This window comes from Calliphora vicina, chromosome 2 (assembly GCF_958450345.1).
Source record: "Calliphora vicina chromosome 2, idCalVici1.1, whole genome shotgun sequence".
NCBI classification, from domain to species: domain Eukaryota; kingdom Metazoa; phylum Arthropoda; class Insecta; order Diptera; family Calliphoridae; genus Calliphora; species Calliphora vicina.
This window is the reverse complement of record NC_088781.1, coordinates 1,879,803-1,905,639: the sequence shown is the minus strand read 5'-3', so window position 1 is coordinate 1,905,639 and position 25,837 is coordinate 1,879,803. Positions and strand designations below refer to the sequence as shown.

The following is a 25,837-nucleotide window of genomic DNA, read 5'->3' as shown; positions in this document are numbered from 1 at the left end:
AATTGCTATTGATTATAATACTTGAGATGCTTATACGACGATTTGACAACATCATAGCTAATAAATTATGATATCAAATTGAAATCTATTTCTACTAACTAAATAATTTCTATTAGATATTGAGTTTACTAAAATTTTTGAGAGTTTGAATGTGAATTTTTGAGCAGCATATTCATAAATCTTGTCAGAGAGGAATACAGAATTTTTTTTTCTCCTCCATCTTCCATAAAATGTTGTTACTCAAACTCGAAATGTTAAATATTCGAGGAGTATTTTAGAATACATTGAAATAAAACAATTCCGAAATTCTAAATTGTATCAGAAACATAAACCTTCCCAGAAATTTAATTGGCATCAATAATGTCGAATTCGTTTATATCGTGACAATAGCAATAGCAATTCAAATCATAATAATAGTAATAAACAAATTAGAGTAATTTTCTTAAAATATTTTATGTGAATACAAACACGTATCTATCACTATAATAATAGGTTAAGTAAGAACATACATTTAATAGTAATCTACATTGGCCCATAATCATAGTCAAACACTAACGTCGGTTCTTTTTAAAAACAACTTTAAAATATAGTCAAAATTAAAGTGTGTTTTAAATTGAATAGAAAATAAAAAAAAAATAAAAAGTGGTACAATAAAATTAACCTCGAAAACTAAAGAAAAAAGCAGTTTGTGGTGGAGAAATGGAAAATTAATGATTAATATCATATTTATGCTATTTTGGTACTAATTTTATTGATAACTGTTCAATAATTGAAAAATCTCTGCCAATATCTTGTAACTTAAACGTTTTTGACTTTTTGTCGAACATTTTTACTTGGCGAAGAACAGCTGAAGCTGTTGTTAAATGAGTTAAAACAGCTTCTGCTAGTTTTATATTTACAGTCGACTTTAACGTCAAAAGTATACTTTAACTTGTCTATGGTAGACCTAAAGTCCACTCTTAAGTTAAAACGACTTTATTTTTCTTAAAATACACTATATTTTTGACTATGATTATGGGCCATTATTTTTAAATTAATTTTTAGAAATTTAAAGTTTACAATAGGAAATAATATATGTATGTACATTAAATTACATTTTATTAATTTGGTTTAAAATTTCCCTGACTTTTAAAATATCTGAAATATGTAGCATAATTTAGGGCGGAGGCAACGGAGGTATTATAAATACCCTGTTGTCTACCCCTTGGGTATCACAATGGGATCAGATTTAAATGGACCCAAGTGAGCTGCTTGAGGAGCAGCAGCCCATGGAACCTAACCTAACCTAGGGCGGAGTTTTACATAATGTATAAAATGCTCAAATATTTGTATAAAATGTTAGTTGTATCAAAAATTTGTGGTGATTTTTAAATTTTGTAAATGTAGAATATCAGTTTCTAAAGATTTCCAGCCAAAGTTTTTAAATAATTTTCAAGATATATAAATCTTTTTGTTCGGAATTGTGTTTTTTGCATTTTTCTCGGAAACTACTAGGCGGATATGGCGGAAAACTCTACTAGTTTCAAACTCCACACGCTGAATCCGAAAATCACCATTAAATTTTTCTCCGAGGATTTTTTTTTGCCATTTTGTGTTTTTCGTGTATGTGTCTTAAATCTTTTGTATTTAAATGGAACGCGTATGCGTCTTAAGTCTTTTAATTAAATAGATCATTTATTTTGAACCAAAGTTGGCTACCACTTCGACACGATTAAAAGGGAACAGTAACGCTAACGCTTTTGATTATTTCGGCAACGGTATTTTGGCGGTAATAGTACATATTTGTTGTTATTTCAGTAACGAAAATTAAATTAAGCTGATTAAATAATATAAATACATTTCAAGTTCAAAAATTTGTATTTTAATAAATGAATGTTATTTATGTTTAATATATAACGATAGCTTAGTGTTAACGGTAGTCGAACTGAAAGTGTATTTTCGGGGTAACGGTAGCCAAACATGATTTTGAGAATTCATTAAATTGTTGATAAACACTAATTAACAATCAATCACTATTTTGTAAAAAATAAAAAAAAATATTTTCTAACGACTGCAAAAATATATGAAATTTTAGATACATTGTTCCTCTAAACTACTAGGGAACAATTTATTTCTGAATTATACCTGACTGAAGTTCATGATATAATTTTATAGTGTATAATCTAGTATAAAGCCCAGGCAGATCTGCAATTTTCTTCATCAGAAAATAAAATGATGCGTTGTTTTCAAAACAACTACTTGCATAAACAAATTGTGATGTAATGATGTGTTGCTAAATTTGATTTTTCGAACTCTAAACTATTGTAATAATGCAATATTACTTGTTTTATGAATTTACCCTCATTTAACATAACTACATATGTTTTATTACTTTATTATATATTCGCTCTACTACTATAATGATTTATTCTGCAAAATATGATTAGATTGCAGCAGTAATCGTGCTATCTGTTTTGTGATCAATTGTTTTCATTGATTGCATTTATCTTTATTTCCATATGCCACTGATTAAATAAAATAACACAACGTTTTCTTTTAGTTTTCATTAAATTATTATATTTGTTTGATTTTATTAATATTTCATCATTATGAATGAATGTACTTTTCATCTTGCTATATAAAAAAAAAAGTTGAATAATTTTGCTTAATATTGTTTTGTATGTAGGCTTTTTTATTCTACCTCATTTTTGCATGCATTTTGAAAATGTATTTTGTTTTATTTTTGTATGTATGTATGTATGTACATCATATACATATGAATGTATGTATAGTTATACTTGTTTTGTTTTTTATATTGTTTGTATATACTTCTACATATGCTTAACATGTTAATGTCTCTCTAATCTTATAAACTACATAATAATTAATAATAATAATAAAAATATGAATATAAAAAAGTTTTAACAAAAAAACAGTTCCTGTACTTCTTTCTTTTTTCTTTAAATTTGTAATTAATAATTTAAATGCAAATAAAAAAACATTTGGAGAACAAACGAATTGGAAAATAATTCGATTTCAATTGTATGAAGAATGATGATTAACAAACAAAATTAACAATAAAAAAAAAAGAATTGTGACTTTCTACGTTTCTTCATTTTTTTGTTTTTCATTTAAATTTTGTGAGTATAATATGCATTTGAGAGAAAATATTAGAAAACAACGTTGTATTACTTTTTCTTTTTTTATTTAATTTTGAGGAAATATTTAATAAATATTTCAGTATTTCATAGTAAATATATTTCAAAAACTTTTTTTTTTGTTTTATAACATTTCTCATATTAAATTACAAAATTCTTTTTAACGAAATTTTTATTATGGATATTTGCATAATTTGTGGGTATGTATGTTTGTTTACACTTGCTCCTTACCTATATATGCACTAAACTTAATTACGATTTGTTTTCTATTATTTCTATATAAGTGTTTATAATAAAGATTATAGAAATAAAACATGTTTCTCAAAATATATATATATATAAATAAATGTAGTTTTAATAATAATAATAAAAAAAAATCATAAAATAGTTTTTCCATAAAAAAGTATATACAAAAGGGTTGGAGTTTAAAACTAAATATTACAAGAAATAGATGGATATAAATTGTATATAAATGGTAGTATGTATGTTTGTATTTTAATGTTTTAGTACAATATAAGAGATAAATGTCTGGTTTTAGTTATTATATGTATGAATGAATGAATGTACTTTAGAAATATTAAAGGCTTTGTTTTTTGTTAGAGTTTACTATAATGATGATTTATCAGAGTTTAAAGAACATTTGAAAAATAATAGTAAAGTATGTATGTATGTATTTAATAATAATATAAAACAAAAATATTGTTGTTATGATTTCATATATTTCTATTATTTGGTATATAATTTTCTACATTAGTATTTAAATTTGTTTAAACTTTTATAGTTTTTCAAGATTTTCTGGTTTTGCTTTAATAATTAAGTGCTACAGATTTTATTATGCTTTTTGTAATTGTTAAATACTGTTAATAGTGGATTTAGCATTTTATCTTCCAACTTTCAAAACAAGCTCATGTTTTTAATTTCTTTACAATGAATACATTTAGTTAACGCCTTGCAAGATTCTCAAATAATTTTTATTGAAAAACCTGCAGTCTTAACAAATCTATCTTTAATATTTTACCATTTATATAATTTTTTCCCTACAATTTTCAAAATAATTTTTCGCTAATACTTTTTTCTTTCAAAAATTATATAAATTTTTACCTTGAATTGTATTAAACTGATGAGAGATTTCATTTATTCTTTTAATTTCAATTTAGAGTATAGGGATTTTTTGTTGTGTCTTAAATTTCATAAATTTTCTTTTTTCTTTGCAGTAGTTGTTTAAATTTAAAACTTAAATTATATTTTTGGTGTAGATATTTGTGTTGGTGTGGTGTATGTTTTCTTTACTTATTACATTTCATTTCATTATGTTAAATGTTAAATGTTTAATGTTAATAATGTATTAAATAAAATTAAATTTAAAAAAAATAATATTATATAAATTAAATGTTTTAATTTTGTGTTGTGGTTGCTCGTCAACCTCTTTATCTTTTTCAAAAAAATAACATTATTCCCCCGGGATTCACAGATTGTTAAAGGTTTTGGTTTTTGTGCTTAGCATTTTGTTTTAGTTTGTTTGTTTGCAAAGTGTTTTACACGGCACAATTGGTAGAATTTGCTAGGCAAATTTTTCTTTTCGTTTATGTTTTTTTCCTCTTTTAGCAATAATACATTTGGAAATCTCTTCTTAGATACTCGTTGTTGTTTAATAGCCGATATTTGAATTTCATTGCATCCTAGCTTCAGCTTAAATGGGAGAAATCGAAAGTGGCGATGCTGCCAAATCGGGCATGTATTCTTTGAGAAGATCTCTTAGGCGTAAAATTTCTTTACCGGCTGCTGCCAAATCACCTTGTAGGGAAAGTTCTCGTTCACGCAGACGTTTAATGTCACGTTGGCAAGTCTGTAAGCAAACAAGAAAAGCAATAAAGATAAGAAAATTGTTTCAAAATCATTAAAACAAATATCTTTTACTTACCACATTCTGTCTCAACAAATCTAATTTGTCACATTTTAGTCTGGTCACCTCCTGTCTCAGATTCTCAATCATAACCATAGTTTCATTGCTGGGCGATGAACCCATCATACCCTGTGAACCATCCAAACACAAAGAGCAGGCTTTTGTGGTAGCCTCCGCCGAAGACATGGACTCCAAGCCAGTATCACTGTCAATGTAGGCTGCACCGCCGTCCATATGACCCATCATTGGATCTAGATCTACACTGTTTAAGCTGGAATCATCACTAGTTTCGGACATAGTTGCAGCAGCGCCGCCACAGTTGTTCGCTGAGCCACCGTTGTTGGAATTATTTCCGTTTTGTAAATCCTTGCTGTTGTTTGTTAACGAACAATGGCCATTGTTGTTGTTCATCGTGCCGTTGTTTAAGGGACCTCGGGATGTGATGTCGGGTGAGGATGAAGTTGAATCATTAGAAGATTTTGATTTCGAAGAAGATTTGGAAGCAGTACGACTACAAGTCTATAAATTAGAAAACAAAATAATATTTAATAAAGTATAAAAAAGAACATTGTCATACAAATTAACTTTTATAAATATGTATTTCAAAAGCACTTACATTTAAATTAGGCGTCTCTGTTAAACTCGTGTCCTTCTTCGAATTCGTGCTGGTGGCCGAGGAATTCATTTTCGTGGAAACACAGAATTTGTCAACACTCGCCAAATTACTGGTATCTACACTCTGAGAGCGTACACGCGAAATCAAAGCTTTCTTGACTGTATCAATAAAACGTGATCCCGCAGTGGTATTATCGGCTTTGGGCGTTTCTGGGGTGGGACTGGCAGCCATTTGGCCAACCAAATCGGCACCCAGAAACTCTCTAGTCTTCTCTTTTAATTCGTCTACCAGATTTTGTAAAAGAGACGTGCGAGTTCGTAACTCTAATTTAGCAAACTTTTCGGCCTTGTAGCAAGCGTTCTCAGCATTGATTAGTTTTGTCAAAAGAAACTCTTTGAAGTCCTGACCCTTGCGGAAAACAGCGGGGTTAGGAAGGGTGGGACCGAAGAAGGGTACATCATCGCGGGCCGCCACACTGACCTTGTAACGTGTGTTGGGGGTATTGGGCTCCAAGGGCTGTACTACGATGAAGGCGTGCAAGAAGTGACTGGCAATCATGTCGGGCGAAAAAGGCGTATTCGACTCTTGGAATACGATCGCGACTATATCATTGCCAATGTGACGTTTACGCTGCAACTGTTGTGGGTCACCCTCCGTATAGGGCAACATGGTTGAAACGTGAAACATTATTTCACGCTCCTTGAACACTTCATAAATAGCCGTATCTCCAGTGTGACCATTTTGTATATCCAATCCACCTCTGTAGCCCTTGTGATCCTTAAGCTTAATACGTTGACCGATTACGTCCAAAAACTCCTCGAAAGCGGCCGAAGAATTATTGTTGCTGAACAGCTCTTCCTCGGTAGTTTGGCCATATCTTTGGTAAAGTATACCGAATTTGAAATTCGATACTAGAACGTGTTCATCGTACACACCGATCAGCTGAGAAGCCTTGGGGCAGATAACAGGCATAAAACTGTCTACGTTGATTTGATCGTTTAACAAATGAACCATTTTGTTGGGACTGGGAGAAGGACCCAGACACGACACCGGTATCAATTCGTGCATAGTGCCAGTTCTCAGACGCATCAAGATACGTATGTGCTCCTGATTGGCCACATTTTCCGTTTTAATAGAGATCAAGACTGGGCCTAATTGTTCATCATAGCCCACCAAATTGGAGTGTTCTCGGGCAGCATAAAATCGACGATAGCATTTGGCCGTATCGTCTGTTTCGAATTTGGCCATCCAGGTGGTTTGCGGCAACATGGGACTGCCCCTCGAGTCATAGGTGCACTCGTGATCGGTACCATCGACCCAATAGCCGTTCGTTGGCAGACAGATCATGGGATACGGCGCACCCTTGCCCAGTACATCCTCCAGCACACGCTGTGACGCTGGTATCGTTGAGATTATTGATGATTGTGACGATGATTGTGATTGGTAGTGGTGACCATTCGATAACAGTTGACCACCGCTGGCAGTGATGATGCCACTTAGCTGAGGAGAAGCGGGTGTGCTACTAGAGGAATTCGACATGGAATGTCTCATGGTAGAGCGTGAAGCAGAATGCTGCAAACTATGAGGTGTGACAATGTGCATGTTATTACTAGCGTTAATGTCATGAGGTGAATGTGGGTTGGGTACACGTTCATCATTTGAATTGCGGTGATGCGTCTAGAAGGAGAGAAAGAAATATAAATGATTAGATTTTGAACAAAAGTATTTAAATTTCCAAAAAAAAAACAAAGAATTATTGAGTTATTGACTTTAAATGGTTTGAAACAATAAAATGCATGGAGAGAATTGGTTGTTTGCTGGTGTTGGTGCGTCTAATGAACGTAAAACATCTGTCAGTTTGCCAGGCGCCAAAATACAACATAATGGTTTTCCACAAACGATACTTATGTATGTATGCCCTGTTCGGCCGTTTATGTGCCTGCCTATTTGTGGCTGTCAGATTATGTGCCTGAGTTTTAACGTCATGCTTGTTTGTAATTTTCGTGTTAAATTCCAGCAAAAAAAAAAAAAATGGAAAATAAAAGCCAACTAACTCCTCTCTACCTATTTGGCCATGTTGTGTTCACTCTACAGTACAATAACGTACGTGCATAGAGTCAATCTTTTTGGCATCAACATCAACAACAACAAATTAAATGCAATTAAATAAACTGCAAACATTTTCTAACACACAAAGTGTGTACAATCAACAAAATAGTGCTGAGCCAGTGACTAATGTTCCAACAAGAATTGCTACAATTTCATTAAGTCACTGGAGGTTTTTGTCACCCAACCGTCACTGGTAGCAATAGTTGCTGCAAATAGTGTGAGTGAGTGAGTGAGTGAATGCTGAACGTTGAAAATACATAGCAAAACCCACTGCACTAAACATGCAAATACGGAACTTAAATTATACATACGAGACCATATTTATATGCAAACATGGATGTGCAGCATGGCACCTACTTGGCAAAGGGTACCTTACTTGCTTCATGCAGCCAACAACACCAACAGTAACAATTCTACAAACTATAAACTCTAGAAATGTGGGTGGATAGATGGATGGATGGATGGCTTTAAAAAAAAATAAAACAATTTCACCTTAAAATATTACAGAGAGAAGGGGTGAGAGAGATAAAGACAAAATGAATTTTGTTGAAACGTTTAACAATTTCAACGATAACAATAATGCATATCTCCATCCTCCGCATCCTCTCCTGCATTGTACAAGTTGATGAACCATTCTTTCATGATTTTCATTTTGGGTTTTAGTGTTGGCTTTAGATTTTTGTTTAAATTTTTTTGCTTATAGAGCAAAAATGTATTTAGATTTTTATTTGTGTGTTCAAATTAAATTCAAATGGTTACAAATGTGTTTGAAGTGATTGTAGAGTTTTGAAAATGTAAACATTTGCCATTCGTTTAAATTCTGTTAGTTTTTTTCTACACAACTTGTCACACTTTAATGAAACTAAAACAAATCTTACTCACAATCAACTTCAAATGTAAACAATTTGTTTGCCTCTACTTATGTGTATTTAAATTTCAAAATTACTACCTATGAAATACTTTGTTTCTAATTGATGTTTATACATTTAAATTTGTTAGATAAATTGAGGCGATTTGAACTGAAATTGTCATCAATATGTTTTGACTTGAATTGTGCCACTTTTAATTCAGTTTAATTCAGGTGACTAAGATGCCAACAACTCCTACAATACAACAAGATAGCACGCAAATGCAAATTAAGTTGTTATTTAAATTATTAAAAAGGCTCTATTGCGTTGCAGTAAAATTCTTTGTTAAAAATATATTAAACGATAAATGCAAGTAATTTGTATAATAAACATGTTTATTAGGGTATACAAATTATTTTAAATTCTTCGTAAGAAATTGTTCGATTATTCTAATTGTTACCCTAATGTTTACATAAAATGAACTTAATCAAGAATACAAACTTGAAAATACTCGTACGTATATTTAAAATGTGTCGCAATAGGTACTGGGATGTTTTTAACACTATTGTTTGTTGGGTTAGCTTTTTCGATTTTGTTTCTATGCCAAAAACTACAAAAAAGTTTGAATTTCTTTTTTTGTTATTTTTTTACATTTTATTAGTTCTTTGTGTTGTAGTAGACGGCCAAGTTTTGAATTCATAAAAAAAATATATTTTTTTATTAGTTTTTGTTGTTGTTACTGTTCAGACAACAACCAGCCATTTCTAAGTGTGAGGAGAAAGAGAGAAATTGAATGAAAAACATCATTAATTTTGCATTCAATCTTGGAAATTTTAACAAATATTCGTATAATGCAGTCTTATTCATATTTGCTGTAGAAATTGTATTATTTAATAAAATAGTTGTATGCAGTAGGTTATTCTAAGCATCATCATTATAAAGAAATAAACAAAATTAATTTAATATAAATTAAATTCAATTTGATTTGATTCCTCTACTCAACTGTATAAAATTAAACAAAAACGCATGAATTAGATCAAGTTATTTAATAAAATTGTTTGATTTTTAAAGATATTTTGTATTTTATGAGCTGTTATTTATAAATTCACGTTTTAACATAAATTAGGCATTTAACAAGCTGGTATGTGTTTTTAAAATTACATTTTGGAACAGCATTGACGTTGTCAAACTTTACAAAATCATCATCCACTTACTTTCAAAATTTATTTTGACTAAATTAATAGCATGAAATTTGAGGTTTATAAGAGACATAAAAATCATTATTTCAAATTTATTTAAATTTCTCAATCATCCATAATAAAAAATAACAACAATATCGTGAATTTTTTAAAGACTTTTTGTTTTAAAGTCAGGAATTTCCAACAAAATTAAATACAATTTGTTCATTTTTAATAGACATGGGTGGTTGTTGAAATAAAATTCAAATTTATGTAGTACATATGTATGTATGTTGCTTGTGTTTTGGTTGGTGTCATTTTCCTGTTTCTTGTTAAGGTTATTGTTTGCAACACCACCCATTTAATATCAATACAGTCGTATTAAAGATGACAAAAGGACATAAAACTTGCTCGACCCCCCTGGTAAAAGTCAAACGAACAAAAACAAAGAATACAAAAGTTGTTAAGCCCTATAAATAGACTGTGATAAATGATAGCAGTCAGACGACGACGACCAAAAGAGAAAGTGACAAAAAAGGAAGTTAATTTCTTTACTGTCTACTGGATTCACGCTCATGACTCATCACATTTGTTTGAAATTTGAAAACAAGGGGACTGACTTTTTGTTTTCATTTGTATTAGAATTTGTTTTTGGTTAATCAAACTTAAATTACAGACAAATTAATTTGTTTTTAAGGATATCCCTCCTAACGCAGTGTTGAATTGAAGAATCCCCCTCAAACTTATTTTATTACCAAATATTGGCAGTCATTGTTTTAAGGCCCAAAGATAATAAATAAGATTAAATGTACATAGTGGGAAATATTGACCTAAAAAATGTTCCTAAAAATAAAAATAATAAATTTTATTCAGTTTTGTTATCAGATATTTTGAGTATCATGGAACAGAAACATGGAAAAATGAGAATAATGTTTTAAATTAGTTTCGTTGAAACAAATACACAGTATTTATTAAAACAAAAAAAAAACTTTCTAAATTAACTAGATCTCAATTTAAATGAAATGTATCACAAAAGTTGTGATTTTTGAAATCAAAACCTAATTAAAGTACTTTTTGTTAACAACCAGTTTATTTAATTGTTAACAAATAATCTGTAATTTCTTCATACTCATTTCTTTTTCCAAATACAAACAAAAATAAACAAAAAGTTTCTATACAATATTTAACAAATCGTTTGGTTTGGTTGTAACTAAACCATGACAAAATCTTGTCATACATTGTAACACAGCTTTAAGAGAAAAATTGTCTTCCTATCAAAAACAAAACTGTTACTACAATTAAAAATCATCATCATCATCATCGTGTTCTAGAAAAAGTTTTGTATGCATTTTGTATCTGTTTCATCTACATTGTGTACCTGATGTTCCTGTTCATGTTTTCAAGAATTTCGACAGGTGTGGGTAAAAATGGTAAATATCTTGAGGCTTCCTACAAAAAACCAAACTTTTTAGTATGTACATTCATACATGTAAATAATTCTCCTCATTTCCATTTTTGTGTGTAAAATAACACAAAAACAAGGGTTAAAATTTGCACATGTTAAACAAAAATAAAGAAAAAGTTTTCGTGTAAATGTACATAAATCAAAAAATAAAAAAAATCACAGATGTAAATATTATTCATGTTTAACTTACAAAATGTTGGTTAAGAAAAGAGTTGCCAATTGAAATTTTGATTTTTTTTTAATCAGAATTTTGGATGGATGACTGGGCCGAATTACCGCATTCGTGACCGAATGAGATATCGTTTCAAAAAAATAAGTTCAATATTAAAATTGATAAATTTTAATCAATTATATCTAGTAATTCAGCCCCTGGTTTGGAAAAGTTTTGTAAATTAAATGTAGTTCTTTATATTTTTCTGCTGGCAACTCTTTTATAGGCTTAGTTTTATTTTTTTTATTTTTTAATATATAAATAAATGCATTTTATATGTTCTTATGTATTTGCACTTATTTGAATATTCTGCAGAACATTGACATTCATTTCCAGACAAATATACATTTTTACGATTTACTCTGTTAAAAGAAAAATTCAATAGTAAAACACTAAAATAATTTATGGGAATTACATTTAAATTTTAATACAAAAGATAAATGGTAAATGGTTAAAGAAAGACAACATGATATTTGTAATTTTACATTTAAAGACTGACCAAATTTTATGACAATATTTAAACAATTGTGTTAAGAAACAAGATGTGTTAAAAAATTAAATAGTTAACATTTGGAAAACTAGGAAAATATAGATAGATCGTTAGAATTATATAATAATTTAGTAATAATAGGCTAATTTATTATAATTATTTGAATTACATTCATAATTTTGTTTATATTTTCTCTTATTAGTTAACACTTCTTATTAGGTCATGTTTATTAAAACGTTTTTATTTTTATTTTTTTTAATTCACTTTCCTTCAATTCGCTAATAAAAATTCAAAATTGGTTTAAAAATATTCCATATACATATAAATCTTTGACACCCCCAATTTTTCAAGTTCAGCTACACATTAGAATTATAAAATATTTATTTTTTTGTATTTTTGCAAAACAAAAACCATTTAAAGTTGTGAACAAATACTTAATGTAGTGTTATTAACCTGTTTAACCAGAGAATAAAAGACAACATTTACTTTTTATTAACAACTTTACAAATTTGGCAATTGCCGTTGTTTAAACCACCTCCCTCTGTTGCCGGTTTCCAAATGATTTTAACGTTTTGCCACTAATAAGCAAGTGACTAAATTGTGACTAATCGTTGACTGAGGTTGGTTTTTTTTTTAAATTTTTTAAGAATTTTGTATTTTTTGTTAACAAACGCTTGAGTGAGTGAATGACTGCTAGACTAACTTAGTTTAGTTGTGTTGTATAAACAACAATAAAAAGGTGACGAAATTCCCAGTAAAAAAAAAACTGTTTGCGCCTGGTTGCCAAATTAGATGCCTTATTAGTAATTTTATTTGAAAAGTTAAAAAGATATGCATACAAATAACAAGAAATTATTTAACACCTCTTTTAATGTTTAATTAATAAACTACTGTGAGTTTCCGATACATATGTATATAAAACTATCAATGAAATTGTTTGTCAAACTGAAAAAAAAACACTTGTTTTATTACGTATTTAATTGTATCTATCAAACAACAAACATTTGTTTATTACCCAATTATTTCCAAGTATAGAGTGCGTAAGACTATTAAATGGCAAAACTTTGAACAGGGAAACAATTTTGGTTAATAATCCCAAAAATACCTATTTTATTGCATTACATTACAATTTAGCTTAATTAACAAACAAACAGGCAGGCACTGCAATGTCTTTTCCTCAAACTAAATCCACTTTTATCCCATCTGATCTCTACACACATCTCATCTATTTTTACGAAAAAATTTAGAGGGAAACACATTGTATGTATTTATTTTTATATGAATTTGGTTTGTTTTTTATACAGTCTTGATGTCTTAATGCTGAAATACACTAAGGCAGCAATAAAAGCAAAAACAAATATAAACATCTACAGAGTTAGAGTTTGGTGGATCTCTTAGAGCTCAAGTCAATGACATTTGATAGAATTGAAAAAATACAGGAGGAAAGAATTACCTACAACACCAACCAAAATGTTAAGAAATTTTTGTTAAACAGTCCCCCCTTGAAATGATACACAAAAAAAGATAAAATAAACGAGATAGACAGACGACGAAGAAAAAATACAAACTAGGAAGTTATAGCAAATATAGAACTTCAGAAACAATAGCAGCATAATGACAATACGACAGAGTAACAGCAACAAACCAATTCCAACCAACTAAACAACAGACCATACGAAAAAAAAATGAACAAATTTTGTTGATGTCAAGATTATTCGTTTCAGACAAAACCAAAAATACATGGCGGCAAATATACAAGCCATAACCATAAACACACTTACAGCGAATAACAATATCTTTAACCAAAAGCCAGCAAATTCGTAAAACACAATCCCAAACGCTCAGCCAAACAACTAGTCAATATTTATAAATTGTTTTTGATTTTTTTCTCCATTTTTTTTTTGTTGTTCTATCTATAGAATTAATATCATTTGTATTCATTCTAGTTTACCAGCAAAAGAATCTACTTCTGAGCTAAAATAAAAGGGGTATTCATAGCATTTGGGAAATGAAGTTGAAAATGAAGATAAAAAACAACGGTTGCTACCGATTTGAAATGGAAACGCTAATTTGGATTATTTCGGTAACGGCATTTTAGCCCTAATGGTATTTGGGCTTATTTCTGTATTATATGAATAAAGTTCATAAAAATTTAAAATAAGCTATCATTCTAAATTCTATTGATTTCAATAAACTCAATTATTGAAATCAAGAATTTGTATTTTTATAGTTAGACATTATTTATAGAATACGTTAACGGTTTTTAGTGTTAACGGAATTTACGATTATATCGGAAACGGCATTTTAGCAATAATGCCAATTGAATATATTTTGGTAACGATAGCTTGGCGGTAATGGTAGCTTGATAAAAATTATAAGCAATTTTAAAATTTCCTGCAACAAATCATAAAAATATTAGCAATTTGTATTGCTTCCTAGTTTTTTTTTTTGTTAATTTTCTGAATTTGGAGAAAAGCCATAAATTAAATCAGTAATATTTGTAACATTTTTATTTTGTTTAAACTTCTGCTTTCAGATGTTAAAAAATTAAAAAAAAATCGTAATTGCTTTAATTAATACTATTGAGTTGTGTGAATGAATACCCCTAATAAAGTTATTTCACATAGACATTTGGAGTATAAATAAACGGAGATTATTTTGGCAAATGCTGCAAAATAATTTTTTCTTTAGAAAGAGAACAACGACAAACGAGTCAAAATGAAAAACTAAAGCAAAGTAGATTAAAAATAACAAAATAAAGTTTTCTAGACTAATTATTAATTGTGTTTTATTTGTAGTGCACAAAATAAACTACAAAACAAAACTGAAAATGCTTTTAAAAATTTTGATCAATTAAGCTGCTTAAATTTAATAGTGAAATTGTGTGGAATGGCTACAGTCAGAGAAAAGATTGCAGGAGTTTTAAAAATATTCTAAATCTTACAAATCAAAGTTTTATTATTCTAAATTTGAAATTAATAAACTAGATATTTAATTTGATGGTGAACATATTAAAAACGAGTAGTTTGTGGAGAATATGCGGAATATGCTTTAAAAAACCTACTATATAATTTATTTGATTATTTTTAATTAATTTTGATTACTTATGAGAATCTTAAATATTTAATTTAATATTTAGTATATTTATAGTTCACAAACATTAATTTTTATATTGTAGTTTATACGTGGAATACTACTTACAAAAAAGGCAACATTTCTATAAATTTTAAACATAATGCTGGGAATTCATTCCCAAAAAGAAATACAATAAACTGATATGTCATAAGAATGTTTTCAAGTAAAGTTTTATTTTTCACATTTTATGTCTCATAACCCTTTTGTCACTCACTGTTCCAATTGAGTGATTTTTGTATAATAATAATAGCAATAATGGTACGAGTAGTACATAATTTTCTATCATGATTTTTTAATTGCATTAAGAATCTAAACTTTAATTTACTTCCTTTTGTTCTCGACGATCATGCCAAGCGCTACAAGACATGAGAACCTTTTTTTATGCCCTCTTCATTCCCAGCTTAATAAACTTTCCCAAGCTTAAATCTCAAATTTCAGACGGGAGTTAATAAAGAAAGAAGTAAAAAATAAATAAACACTATTTTCATTACGATTATAATGTATGGTTGGTTGGTTCAATGGTTGGATGGGTTACCTCAAGCAGAGTCATCATACAATGTCAAAATCACAACCCAGCCCATTTTTGTTAAACAGTGGGTTGGTGGTTGTGTGGCTGTTAATGTGGCTGACGATTATGATGATGATGATGATGATTTTGTTTAGTTTAGTTTATAAATTTTCTTTCAACTATTTTTTATATTTTGTTTTTGATTAAAAAACAAAATAAGTTCATTGTTTAAAAGCAAAAATGTACGATTACGTGATATGATGTTAAAAAATAAACAGCAAACAACAACAACAACTAAATTTTGTGTTGAATTTTTGGTCGTCACACAATTTTGAGTTGGAAAAAACACTAAAAACTTTTCTACTTCTTCATTATTTTCATTGTTATTTTCATCATATTACGTGAGTCTTAATGGTTGGTTTGTTTAAGTCTAAAGTCACTATAACGAGCGTAGTAAGCGTACTGACGGAGAGAGGGGAATTGGAATGGCAGAGAGAGGTCGCCCAGCCATGCAGCCAGCCATTTGTTTTGTTACGTTGTTAAGAAACCCAGTAAAGGTGCCAATGTCAGTGTAATCATAGGAATGACTGAATGTGAATGAAATTTAATGTAAATGCACTTCTCTTTACAACAAATATAAATAATAAATTATTTAATGCATGTTAAACCAAACAAAAACAACAGCAGGGAAAAAATACCACGATAATTTTAATTAAAGTCAGAGCAAATAGTTACTTATTTACTTACATTCCATAGGGGGGGTTTTGCTTGGACAACTTTTGAGCTATAAAATCTTTAAGCACCAAGACGGACGGACGGACATACAGACAGACAGTAAGTATGCGTGTTTCGTTGCTCAGAATTGTTTGCTCAGTCAAAAAAAAAAAAAAATTACAAGAAAAGGTATTAAGTCGTATATACAAACATACATACATGCTGATCACGATAATGATTTTGATGACGCTGTTGCTTGGTAATGGTTGACTAAATAATTTATTTCAACTCCAGTAGTTTTTACAATATGTATTTATAACAACAGCAAAAAACTATAAAACAAAAGTTGTAGAATTTAACTCTGGGAATTTTTAACTGAAGCTTGACATTCTTGAGAATAAATTCTGACTTTTATAATTTTTGAAATTGTTATAAATGTTTTGAGAAAAATCACAAGTGGTATTTTGGATTACAGAAAGATTAAACAATTGTTTAGATAATAACATATTTTCGCCCAGTGTTTATTCAAATAATTAATACTTTATACAAATTTTCGAGTTTAAAGATGTTTGAGTAAACTTTTTTCGTGCAGTGTGGTAGTTTTAAATGTTGTAAATTTGTTAAAAACCCCAACAACTACAAAAATATATGACTACATATTTATTTTGCTCACCCACATCTGCATTTTTTTGTTGTGTCGTATGTGAGTGAGTAAATATTTTGTTAAATTCGAAACTCATGCGAATGTTTTATAGTATATTTGTAATCAATTTTATAACATGTGTCTTGTGTTCTTTATTATGCACTGAAGGAACCAAAATACCAAATACAAACTGTACACCAAAGAAAAAAACTGTTAAAACGAGGTCACAAACACTCATAAAAAAATTAAATACAATGGTGGCAGCAGCATTAAACGGCAACAACTACACCATACGGCAAGCGGTAGCTACTGCACCAACTGAAGTTAAACCAATATTGTAAATATGTAGTACGTACTACTATTTGTTTCAATTCTTTTTTATTGTATTTTTTTCGAGGCGCTGTTTTGTTTTTGAGTTTGTTTGGTTTGGAAATAAAATAAAACCAGCCCCACAAACAGGCATCAGCCAACCAACCAGCCAACCAGGCAGTCAGCCTGATTGACGTCAGTTAATACAATGACTACGACACACCACTGCTGCTCCACTGCTGCAATTGATAGAGCTGTTTAATGATACATACAATACAATATTTACATTCGAGTTCAGTATTTAAATATGTAGTATGTGATTGTTTAAAGCATAGTTAAATGGTTTTTTGTGTAAATTAAATGTAAGTGTGTTAACAGACATCAATAAATAAATTACCAATACCTACGCACCACATCTCTATATAATTTACACAAACAATAAAAAGGGAAATAGGGACAACAAAATCTTTAAGTTTTCGGTACTGAACAAATTTGTCCTTAAAAGTTATCTGGTAATTGTAATGCATTACCTTTTTCATTCTATGATAATGTGTGGTCCTTTTATTGCAATTTGTCGATTTTCGCTATGCTTCCAGTCATCTAGAAACCAAATGCTGGAAATTTTTAAATTCCGAAATTTTTTTTGGGGGGTTGCTAATTTACGATTTTGTAATTTTTATTTCTAGGACAGTGTTTGACCTCTACATTAAAAATTATTAAAAATATAGTTTTATGGGTTCAAGTCTTTTCTAATTCCCATTCATTTGTGAAATGTACATTACAGTTTCCGTCGATGAGTTCCAATGATACAAATTACATTCATTTATTACACATATTATTTCACAGGAATATTGTATGATATTTGTGCGTTAAACGACTTTATTACTTTTAATGAAATGTGTATGTAAGTACGAATAACGAAATATTAACTAAAAAACATAAATTACAAAGGATTTTTTTTTAATACTTAAGTATGTACTTTTATAATATTTAAGTAATAAAAATAATTAGTTTGCCAGCAATTTTATTTTACAAAATAAATATGTACATATATCACATTATTGTGTTGTGTAATTCAGAAACAAAAAAAGCATTTGGGTCATTTTATAGAGACTCTGTTAAATTTTCGTAATATTTTTTGTTACACGATTTACATTTTTATTATAATTTTTTTCATTATTATTATTATTACTTATCATTTTGCTTTGCTTTTTAATAATAACTTCTTAACATTTATAAAGATTTGTCAAGATTTTATTACGAGGAAGAATAAAAGGCAACCCAAGAAATATGATTTTGCATAAATTTCCATTAAATTCAATTTGAGCACCACCGCAACCAGTGCATTTTCAGTTTCGCCACCAACTCATTCACTGGCTGGTTCTCGGTGTGTGTCTCTAAATATAAAAACACATTTAGAACGCTCAAACGACTACATACTACATTTGTCTGTCATCATATTATACATTTTCTCAATTATAGTCAGGAGTAGGTAGTCAAGCTGATAGGGAGGTAGGGTGTTAAATAATAAATACATACATATATGAATGGCTGACTGGCTGGTTGGATAGTTGGTGGGTTTGGAATCTTGAACGCATCTAGATTTCGCAATAAGAAAATTGTTTCGAGGAAAGGCCATAAGAGAGAAGCAGTTGGAGGAGCAAAGTGTTGGCTTGTTGTCATCAACATGTTGTGGGCCAACAACGAACAAGCAGACTACAGCGACAACGACATGAACAGATGACAGTAAAAATAGTCTTATTCTACATATAAAATCATAGCTGTAAATTGTGAATATTTTTATTCAAAATATTTCCAAAAACTTAATTATTTTTGAATTTTAGTTATATTTGAAAAAATAAATTTATATTGAAATCATTCTATATTATTCAAAATAGGATACTAATTAATATATATCTATTTAGAATATAAAGCAATAAATATTATTTGATTTAAATAGAATACGATATTAAATATATTATACTGAAAAGTTTTGAATAAACATTCATAAAATTATACTAATATTATTTGTATTTTAGTAACAATAAGTTGTATTTTATTCAATATATAATGAATAGATTTTAAAATATTTTAATCAATATCAAAACATGTAATTATTTTCAAATTATATTTTTATAGTAAAAATAAAATATTAATTTAGTTTATTCAACTAGTTATAAATGAAATATTATTTTATTTATTCGAAAATTTGTTGATCGATTTTATTCAAAGCAATTTTCTTTGAATAATTTTATTTCTCCAAAAAAAAAGAAAAATATTTAAATATTCAACAAAAAAATTTAGAATACTTTTATTCATAGAAATTTTCTTTGAATAATTTTATTTGTGAAAATAAAGTCAAATATTTTAACAACTAATTTTTGAACAGTTTTATAAAAAAAAATTTTTGTGTGAAAATGAACTCGGACGATGAAGATTTTTCATCCGATGATTATGAAAAAGATCCTTCGTTTTCTATGAAAAACCAAAAACAATGCTCAAAAATAATTCAACGATAAATAGCCCTAGGAGGAATGCCATGTCAGACGATCATTTTGAACAACTAGTTCCTTTAAAAACAGTTTTCAAAAATAATTCATGAATTTTGTTCTTCACAATTTAAATTAATAATAAACCTCCAATTGAAACCATAAATCTGTGTTCATATTCTAGTGATAATCAATGATTAAGTAGTAGTTTTTAAAAATAGAATATTAGATATCATAGAATTAGGGTCTGAAAAAATGTGTAATTCGTTTTGAAAGTAACTTTTTCAACTCAGAATGCAATCAGAAGACATTTTACATCAACATTATTGTGAAATAAAAATATTCTTTAACATTTATTAGAATTATTTCTATTCAGTAATTTTTGGAAAAATAAATTTATTTGTTTCAAATTTGTGAGAAATAAAAATATTTCTAAAGTTTTATTAGAATTATTTCTATTCAATCATTTTTTGTTTGAATAATTTTAGTTTTTTGTGTTTTGTTTGAATAAATATTCCAAAGAAATTAGTTGATTTTTTTGTATCTAAATGAAATAAATTTAAATTTTATTCACCTTTGTTTTATTTGAATATATAAAATTTTACTATTTTCTAAAAAAATTTCAATATAATTTAATTAAACTAATATAAAATGATTATATTTATAATTTATTTGGTTTTAAAAGATATAAATATGGATAAATTTAACTGTAAATATTATTAATAAATTAGACAAATACTTTATTTAACTAATAAATAATTTGGAAAATAAATATTTATAATTGGAAACAAAAACTAAAATAATATAAAAAATATTTATATTTAGTATTTTATTCACAAGTTACAGCTATGTATAAAATGATGATTTTGAATTTGTATTTCTTAGAGTAGAAAGAACACTTTTCACAAATGAATATTGTTGTTCATATTTCAAATTGTAATCTCAATGAAATTGTATGTGTAAAATGAAATTGAAAAAAGAAACTAATAGACATTTTATAATAATTTTATTAAAAGCACTACACAAATGCAAAGAAAGTGAAGAACGTGCTAGATTTTCAAAGAGAATATTTATAAAAGTGAAATTAAAAATTTAATAAAATGTAAAAATTTTAAATTTCTGAATCATTTTTTAAAACATAATAAATTATTATTATATTAAAAATTCTTTTTATATTAAACATACTACGTATTTTGTAAGATTTATGTTACTCAATTGTTAGCTCACTTGCAAGTCGTGGCGGTTAATTTGAAATTGTGCATTAGTTTGTGCGAGTATTGGCGAATTTTGCCCCATTTGAGTTTGTCTATAATTTAGAGATATTGCATGTTAGATTTTGATTTATAACACTTTTAACTGGTAAAATCAATAAATTGCTGCTACAAGTACAAACCACAACAATAAAAACAAAATAAAATAAACTCCACAAAACACCAGCCAGCCAACAACAAACAAAATTCAAAAAAATAAAAATTCAAACAGCCAAACATGCAATTACTCGTAATGTCGAAATCCAGTAACAAAAAATTAAATTGAAAATAAAAATAAAAATAAAATAAAACAAATCTAATGGAATTACCAATAAATAGTATGGCCAACCACAACACTTAACAGCAGATGCAGCAGACAGACAGACAGTCAGTCAGCTACATAGATAGATAGACAGACATACAATTTACAACGTTAGAAATGCGTGCTACCACCAACCAACCAACTACAATTCAATGAACGTAAAATGAAATTCGTATCGAACAAAATAGATCCACAAAAAAGCGTTAACCCATAAACCTGAACATACTATAGACTTGAAACAAACATACAAAATCGATAATTATTATATTTTTGAAAAAAAAAACCAACTGAATAAATATGTATTATTCAATATTATTATTAACAAATAAAAGCAAAAAAAACAAACCTCTAATGCATTTTAATGTTTATGAATGATTCATTTAGGCAGCCAATTATTAATTACCAATGGCACGTTTTAAATTGAAATTGTATACAAAATTTTTGAAATGACTTCATGATGATGGTCAACAGGAGCGAAACTTATTTTAGTTTTATTTTTAATTATATTCAGCAGCAGGTTGTTGCTTTGGCTTTTCAATAAAGCTGTTAAAAATCATATAGACCCACAGAAAACAATATTGGAAAAATAAATAAATACCAAAACAACTTTCTTTTTCAATATTCAATTTTTTGTGGATTTTTTATACAGATTTTTTTGCTTTTAAATTGGATTTACTTTCTATTTTAGTGGTATTTTATTTTTTCGCTTCATACGGAAATTACTAGCACGAGGTTACCCAGAAGATGAAATAAAAACAGTTTAACAGGTTTAAAGCCCCAGAAATACATATACCCAAACTAAAGCAACAAATTTTACAAAAAAAAAAAAAAAAATTAATTAAATATTCAATCAAAAATAAAGGAAAATAAAACATAAAACCATTATAAATATAATAAAAACTAAAAAACAAACGCCACTCATAGCAAAATCAAATTCCCCTTAGAAATCTATTTTTTTTTTCTTTCTTGTTGTTTACAAATTTAAGTATCAATTGTTTATAAACAAAATTGTAAATAGATTTAGAAAAATACTGCCATGTATTTGTTTTTATTTATAATTATTAAGGTAAATATGTATCTATTTGTGTTTAAAAAAAAATATTGGCGTTTTTACCTTGACAAATAAGTCTGTCGCTCAGTAGTTCGATCGCTTGCATGCACGCTCGCTCGCTCGCTAGTTCATTCGATATTTTCGTTAATTTTGTTTAAATTTATGTATTTTTGCATATAATTTAATGGTTTAATTTTTCAAGGTTAAAAACTAGTAGAAATTGTTTATACACATACATATTTATTGGAACAAATATAAAGCGTAACGTTTCTTGAGGTATTTAAATAAAAACAAAAACTACTAACAAATTTTGATGAATGAATGTCAAATTGTTCATTAAATTGTTAAAATACAACAAAAAAAACTTTATAAATTGGAATTTTAATTAAGCGGTTATTTGTTTATAATTAACAAGTTCGTTGTGATTATTATTATAAACAATATTAACTATGTATGTATGTCATTTTACATTCATTTCAAAAATTCATTTCATCGAAAAAATCTGTCTCTTTTATGCATTTTAATTTTAATAGTAGAAAATTTGCATGTAAAAGCGAAAGTTTTTTTTCAGTTTGTTACCAATACAACTTGCTACTACTGACTGGTATGTTTTATGTTGTTGTTGTTTTTTTAAACAAACTAATGTTAATAATCTTTAATAATAGTTATTATTATCATTTATTTTACCACTATTTATGCAAAAATTGTCTTTATTTACGCCTCAAGCCAACAAGTAATGAAATCAAGGCTGTTTTAATGGGAATTTGATTTGTTTTCAAGCGTGTAAAGTTTAAATGTCAATAATCTTAAAAGTGAAGTCGAAAGTGCTAATAATAGAAATTAGCTTAAGCTATTAAAAAAACATTAAATATAATTGTAATATGCAGTAAATTGTTAAAAAGTTAACTTTCTTATCGTTTGAATGTATTATTACCAAGAAAAATAATAAAAATGTCATAGAATATTAGGCAGCTAGACAGTATTGTAAAAATATAGTAATATTTATAGTCTCACTGTTTTATTAAATGTTTAAAAGTTACACCCTTTTGTTGCAGACTTGTGTTTTAAAAATCGACTAAAAACTTTTTTCATAGATACTAAAACTACTAATAGATAACATTTAAAAACAATTTTAAGCATTTGTAGCATTTTTTTTACCAGCAAACACTTAAATAAAATGTGTGCAAGATCAGGCTGCACAATATGGTCTTGTACCATAATTCATACATATTTGATTAGCAAAGAGTTCAAACAAATTGTAATGTTTATGAATATCAAAATAAAAATTAAAAAAAAAAAAAATATTTATGAAAAGAATCGAAAACACTTGGATATTGTTTGTAAATCATAAAAAATGTGTGCGTATAAAAAACGAAATCAAACAATATTTGCAATTACAATAAATTGTGATTAATTGATTTCATATGGCAGCCATGAACAACAAAAAAACCCACAAACAAGAAGAAGAAAAAACTAAAATAAACAAATAAATCATAGACGTTGAACCAAAAGAACTAAATGGAAATTTATTAAACAACAAAGAAAACAACAATTGGAAATACATATGTATGATATGAGTATTGATTTATGATTTTCCAGTTGTTGTTTAAAAATAAAGTGTTGAAAATATTGAAAGATTCTGGTTAAAGGGATTTTAAAAACAAATAAACATTGAAAGCCCTTAAGAAAATCGAGTGAAGAAACAGATATTTAATAACAACTAAAAGTACTTTTAAATTGATTTGGTTTTTATTGAAAATTTAAATCAGATTTTTAATTCCAAAAAAAATTAAGCAATTCTAATTGTTATAATTTGTAGTGTTACAAATTTAGCAGACATTCTGTCAAAAAAAGAGTATTTTATAATGCTGTCAAAATTTACTGCAGAGCTTTTATCAAGGTTCTTCTGCAATAAAGTACTTAAAAAATATATATTTTTTAGTACATATAAATATAGAAGATAATGACTTAAACAAACTTGTAATAATTATTGTTTTCTATAACAATTATCGCGTTTGTTTTGAAAAGAAGATACGTAAACTCATCAGCCACAGCAGCCTCATCAGAAATAAGCATCTTGTAAATACAAAATTCATATACATAATAAATTATTTGAAGGTCATGTTTCATGTTTATAGAAAAAAAGATAAACGTTTTTTTTTACTTACAAAACAAACAAAAACTTACAACGGAACTCAAAAAGCAGACAAAAGCCAACAACTTTGTACTGAAATTGCGCAAGCAAAATATGAAAAGTTTTAAATCTAGCTAAAGAACAATGAATAAGTTTTGTGTATCTTTGTATCTGTATCTTGAAATATAAAATGATCATGTGTTTTTGTTATTTTTCTCAAAAACTCAGTTCAAAAGAACACGTTTTTTATTTTATTCGGCTAAATACCGTCCGCCACAAAGAATTTATTTTAATAAAATGTATTTAAAAACAAAGACTTCAAAGATCACCCAAATTCACAAATTCTGAATAAATGGTTAGACAGACAGGCTTTTGACCTTTATATTTTTTTAGAATAGAAGGTAAAAAATAGAAAAAAAGCCCAAACTAAAATTTGTTAATGAAAACTCTCAAACGTAAATGTAATTAGCAAAACTTAACAAATTAACATACATATGAATAGAACGGTTAAATTAAATTTAAATTTAATAGTCAATCATGTTACAAAACAGTGTTGAGTTTATGGTTTTAAATTAATAATATGTATGACACTAAGAACTAACTAACCTACTTTGAAATAAAATAAAAGAATTTCAAACTCTTAATTACATGGACATAAGTAGTAATCATAATAAAGAATACAATTTTAATTTCACTTCAAATAAGTTAAACAGGTTTTTAAACATCCACCCGCGCCTCACTAAACATTGAGCTCACTTGTCATCAACCAAATGTCATTTATTACATTTGACAAATCAGTGTCAATACAACATCAACTAAACAAACAAATGGACGTATCTAAAGAAGGGGTGTTCATTTAAGGTCTGCCCGTCTCAATACTAAATACAAAGAAATATTAAATGTCATTAAGAGTTAATGTTCAGTTGTAAGCTTGAAAGTAAGTATAAATAAATTTGTACATATTACCGCACTTAATGTCATTTTGTTGGTGCTGTATGGTATTTTCTTTCAAACATTTTGTTATGATGCAAAAGAACACCATGTGTACTTGATATAAAATGACCTTTCCAACTGGGTTATATGGTTGGCTGCAGTTTGTCAGATTTACTGTTTTTTTTTTTCCTTTTTTATGTTTGTTTAATTAGACCTTGCGCAGAAAAGAACAGCACTTGTAATTGCATATACTACATACATAAATGCATCATCATCATACTGTTCTCAAGAGTTCTAAACACACTTAAAATTGTATCTTTTTACAAAAAAAAAAAATATTTAATATAAAAAAATATGAACAAAATGTTAAAAGTAGCTCTTCAGCTAGAAAA

General features: G+C 27.8%; 1 protein-coding gene across 5 annotated transcripts in view; it reads right to left on the bottom strand.

Moving 5' to 3' along the window:
* Nucleotides 1–2,528: 2,528 nt before the first annotated feature.
* RapGAP1 (Rap GTPase activating protein 1) overlaps nucleotides 2,529–25,837 on the bottom strand; it is a 153,083-nt gene continuing 129,774 nt past the window's right edge. For all 5 annotated transcript variants that reach the window (XM_065502111.1, XM_065502110.1, XM_065502113.1 and 2 more), the window contains 3 exons: nucleotides 5,657–7,333; nucleotides 5,059–5,559; nucleotides 2,529–4,983 (listed from right to left, as the gene is read on the bottom strand). In XM_065502111.1, the coding sequence (XP_065358183.1) occupies nucleotides 4,828–4,983; nucleotides 5,059–5,559; nucleotides 5,657–7,333 (2,334 nt within the window). In that variant the 3' untranslated portion in view covers nucleotides 2,529–4,827. The remainder of the gene's footprint in view (nucleotides 4,984–5,058; nucleotides 5,560–5,656; nucleotides 7,334–25,837) is intronic.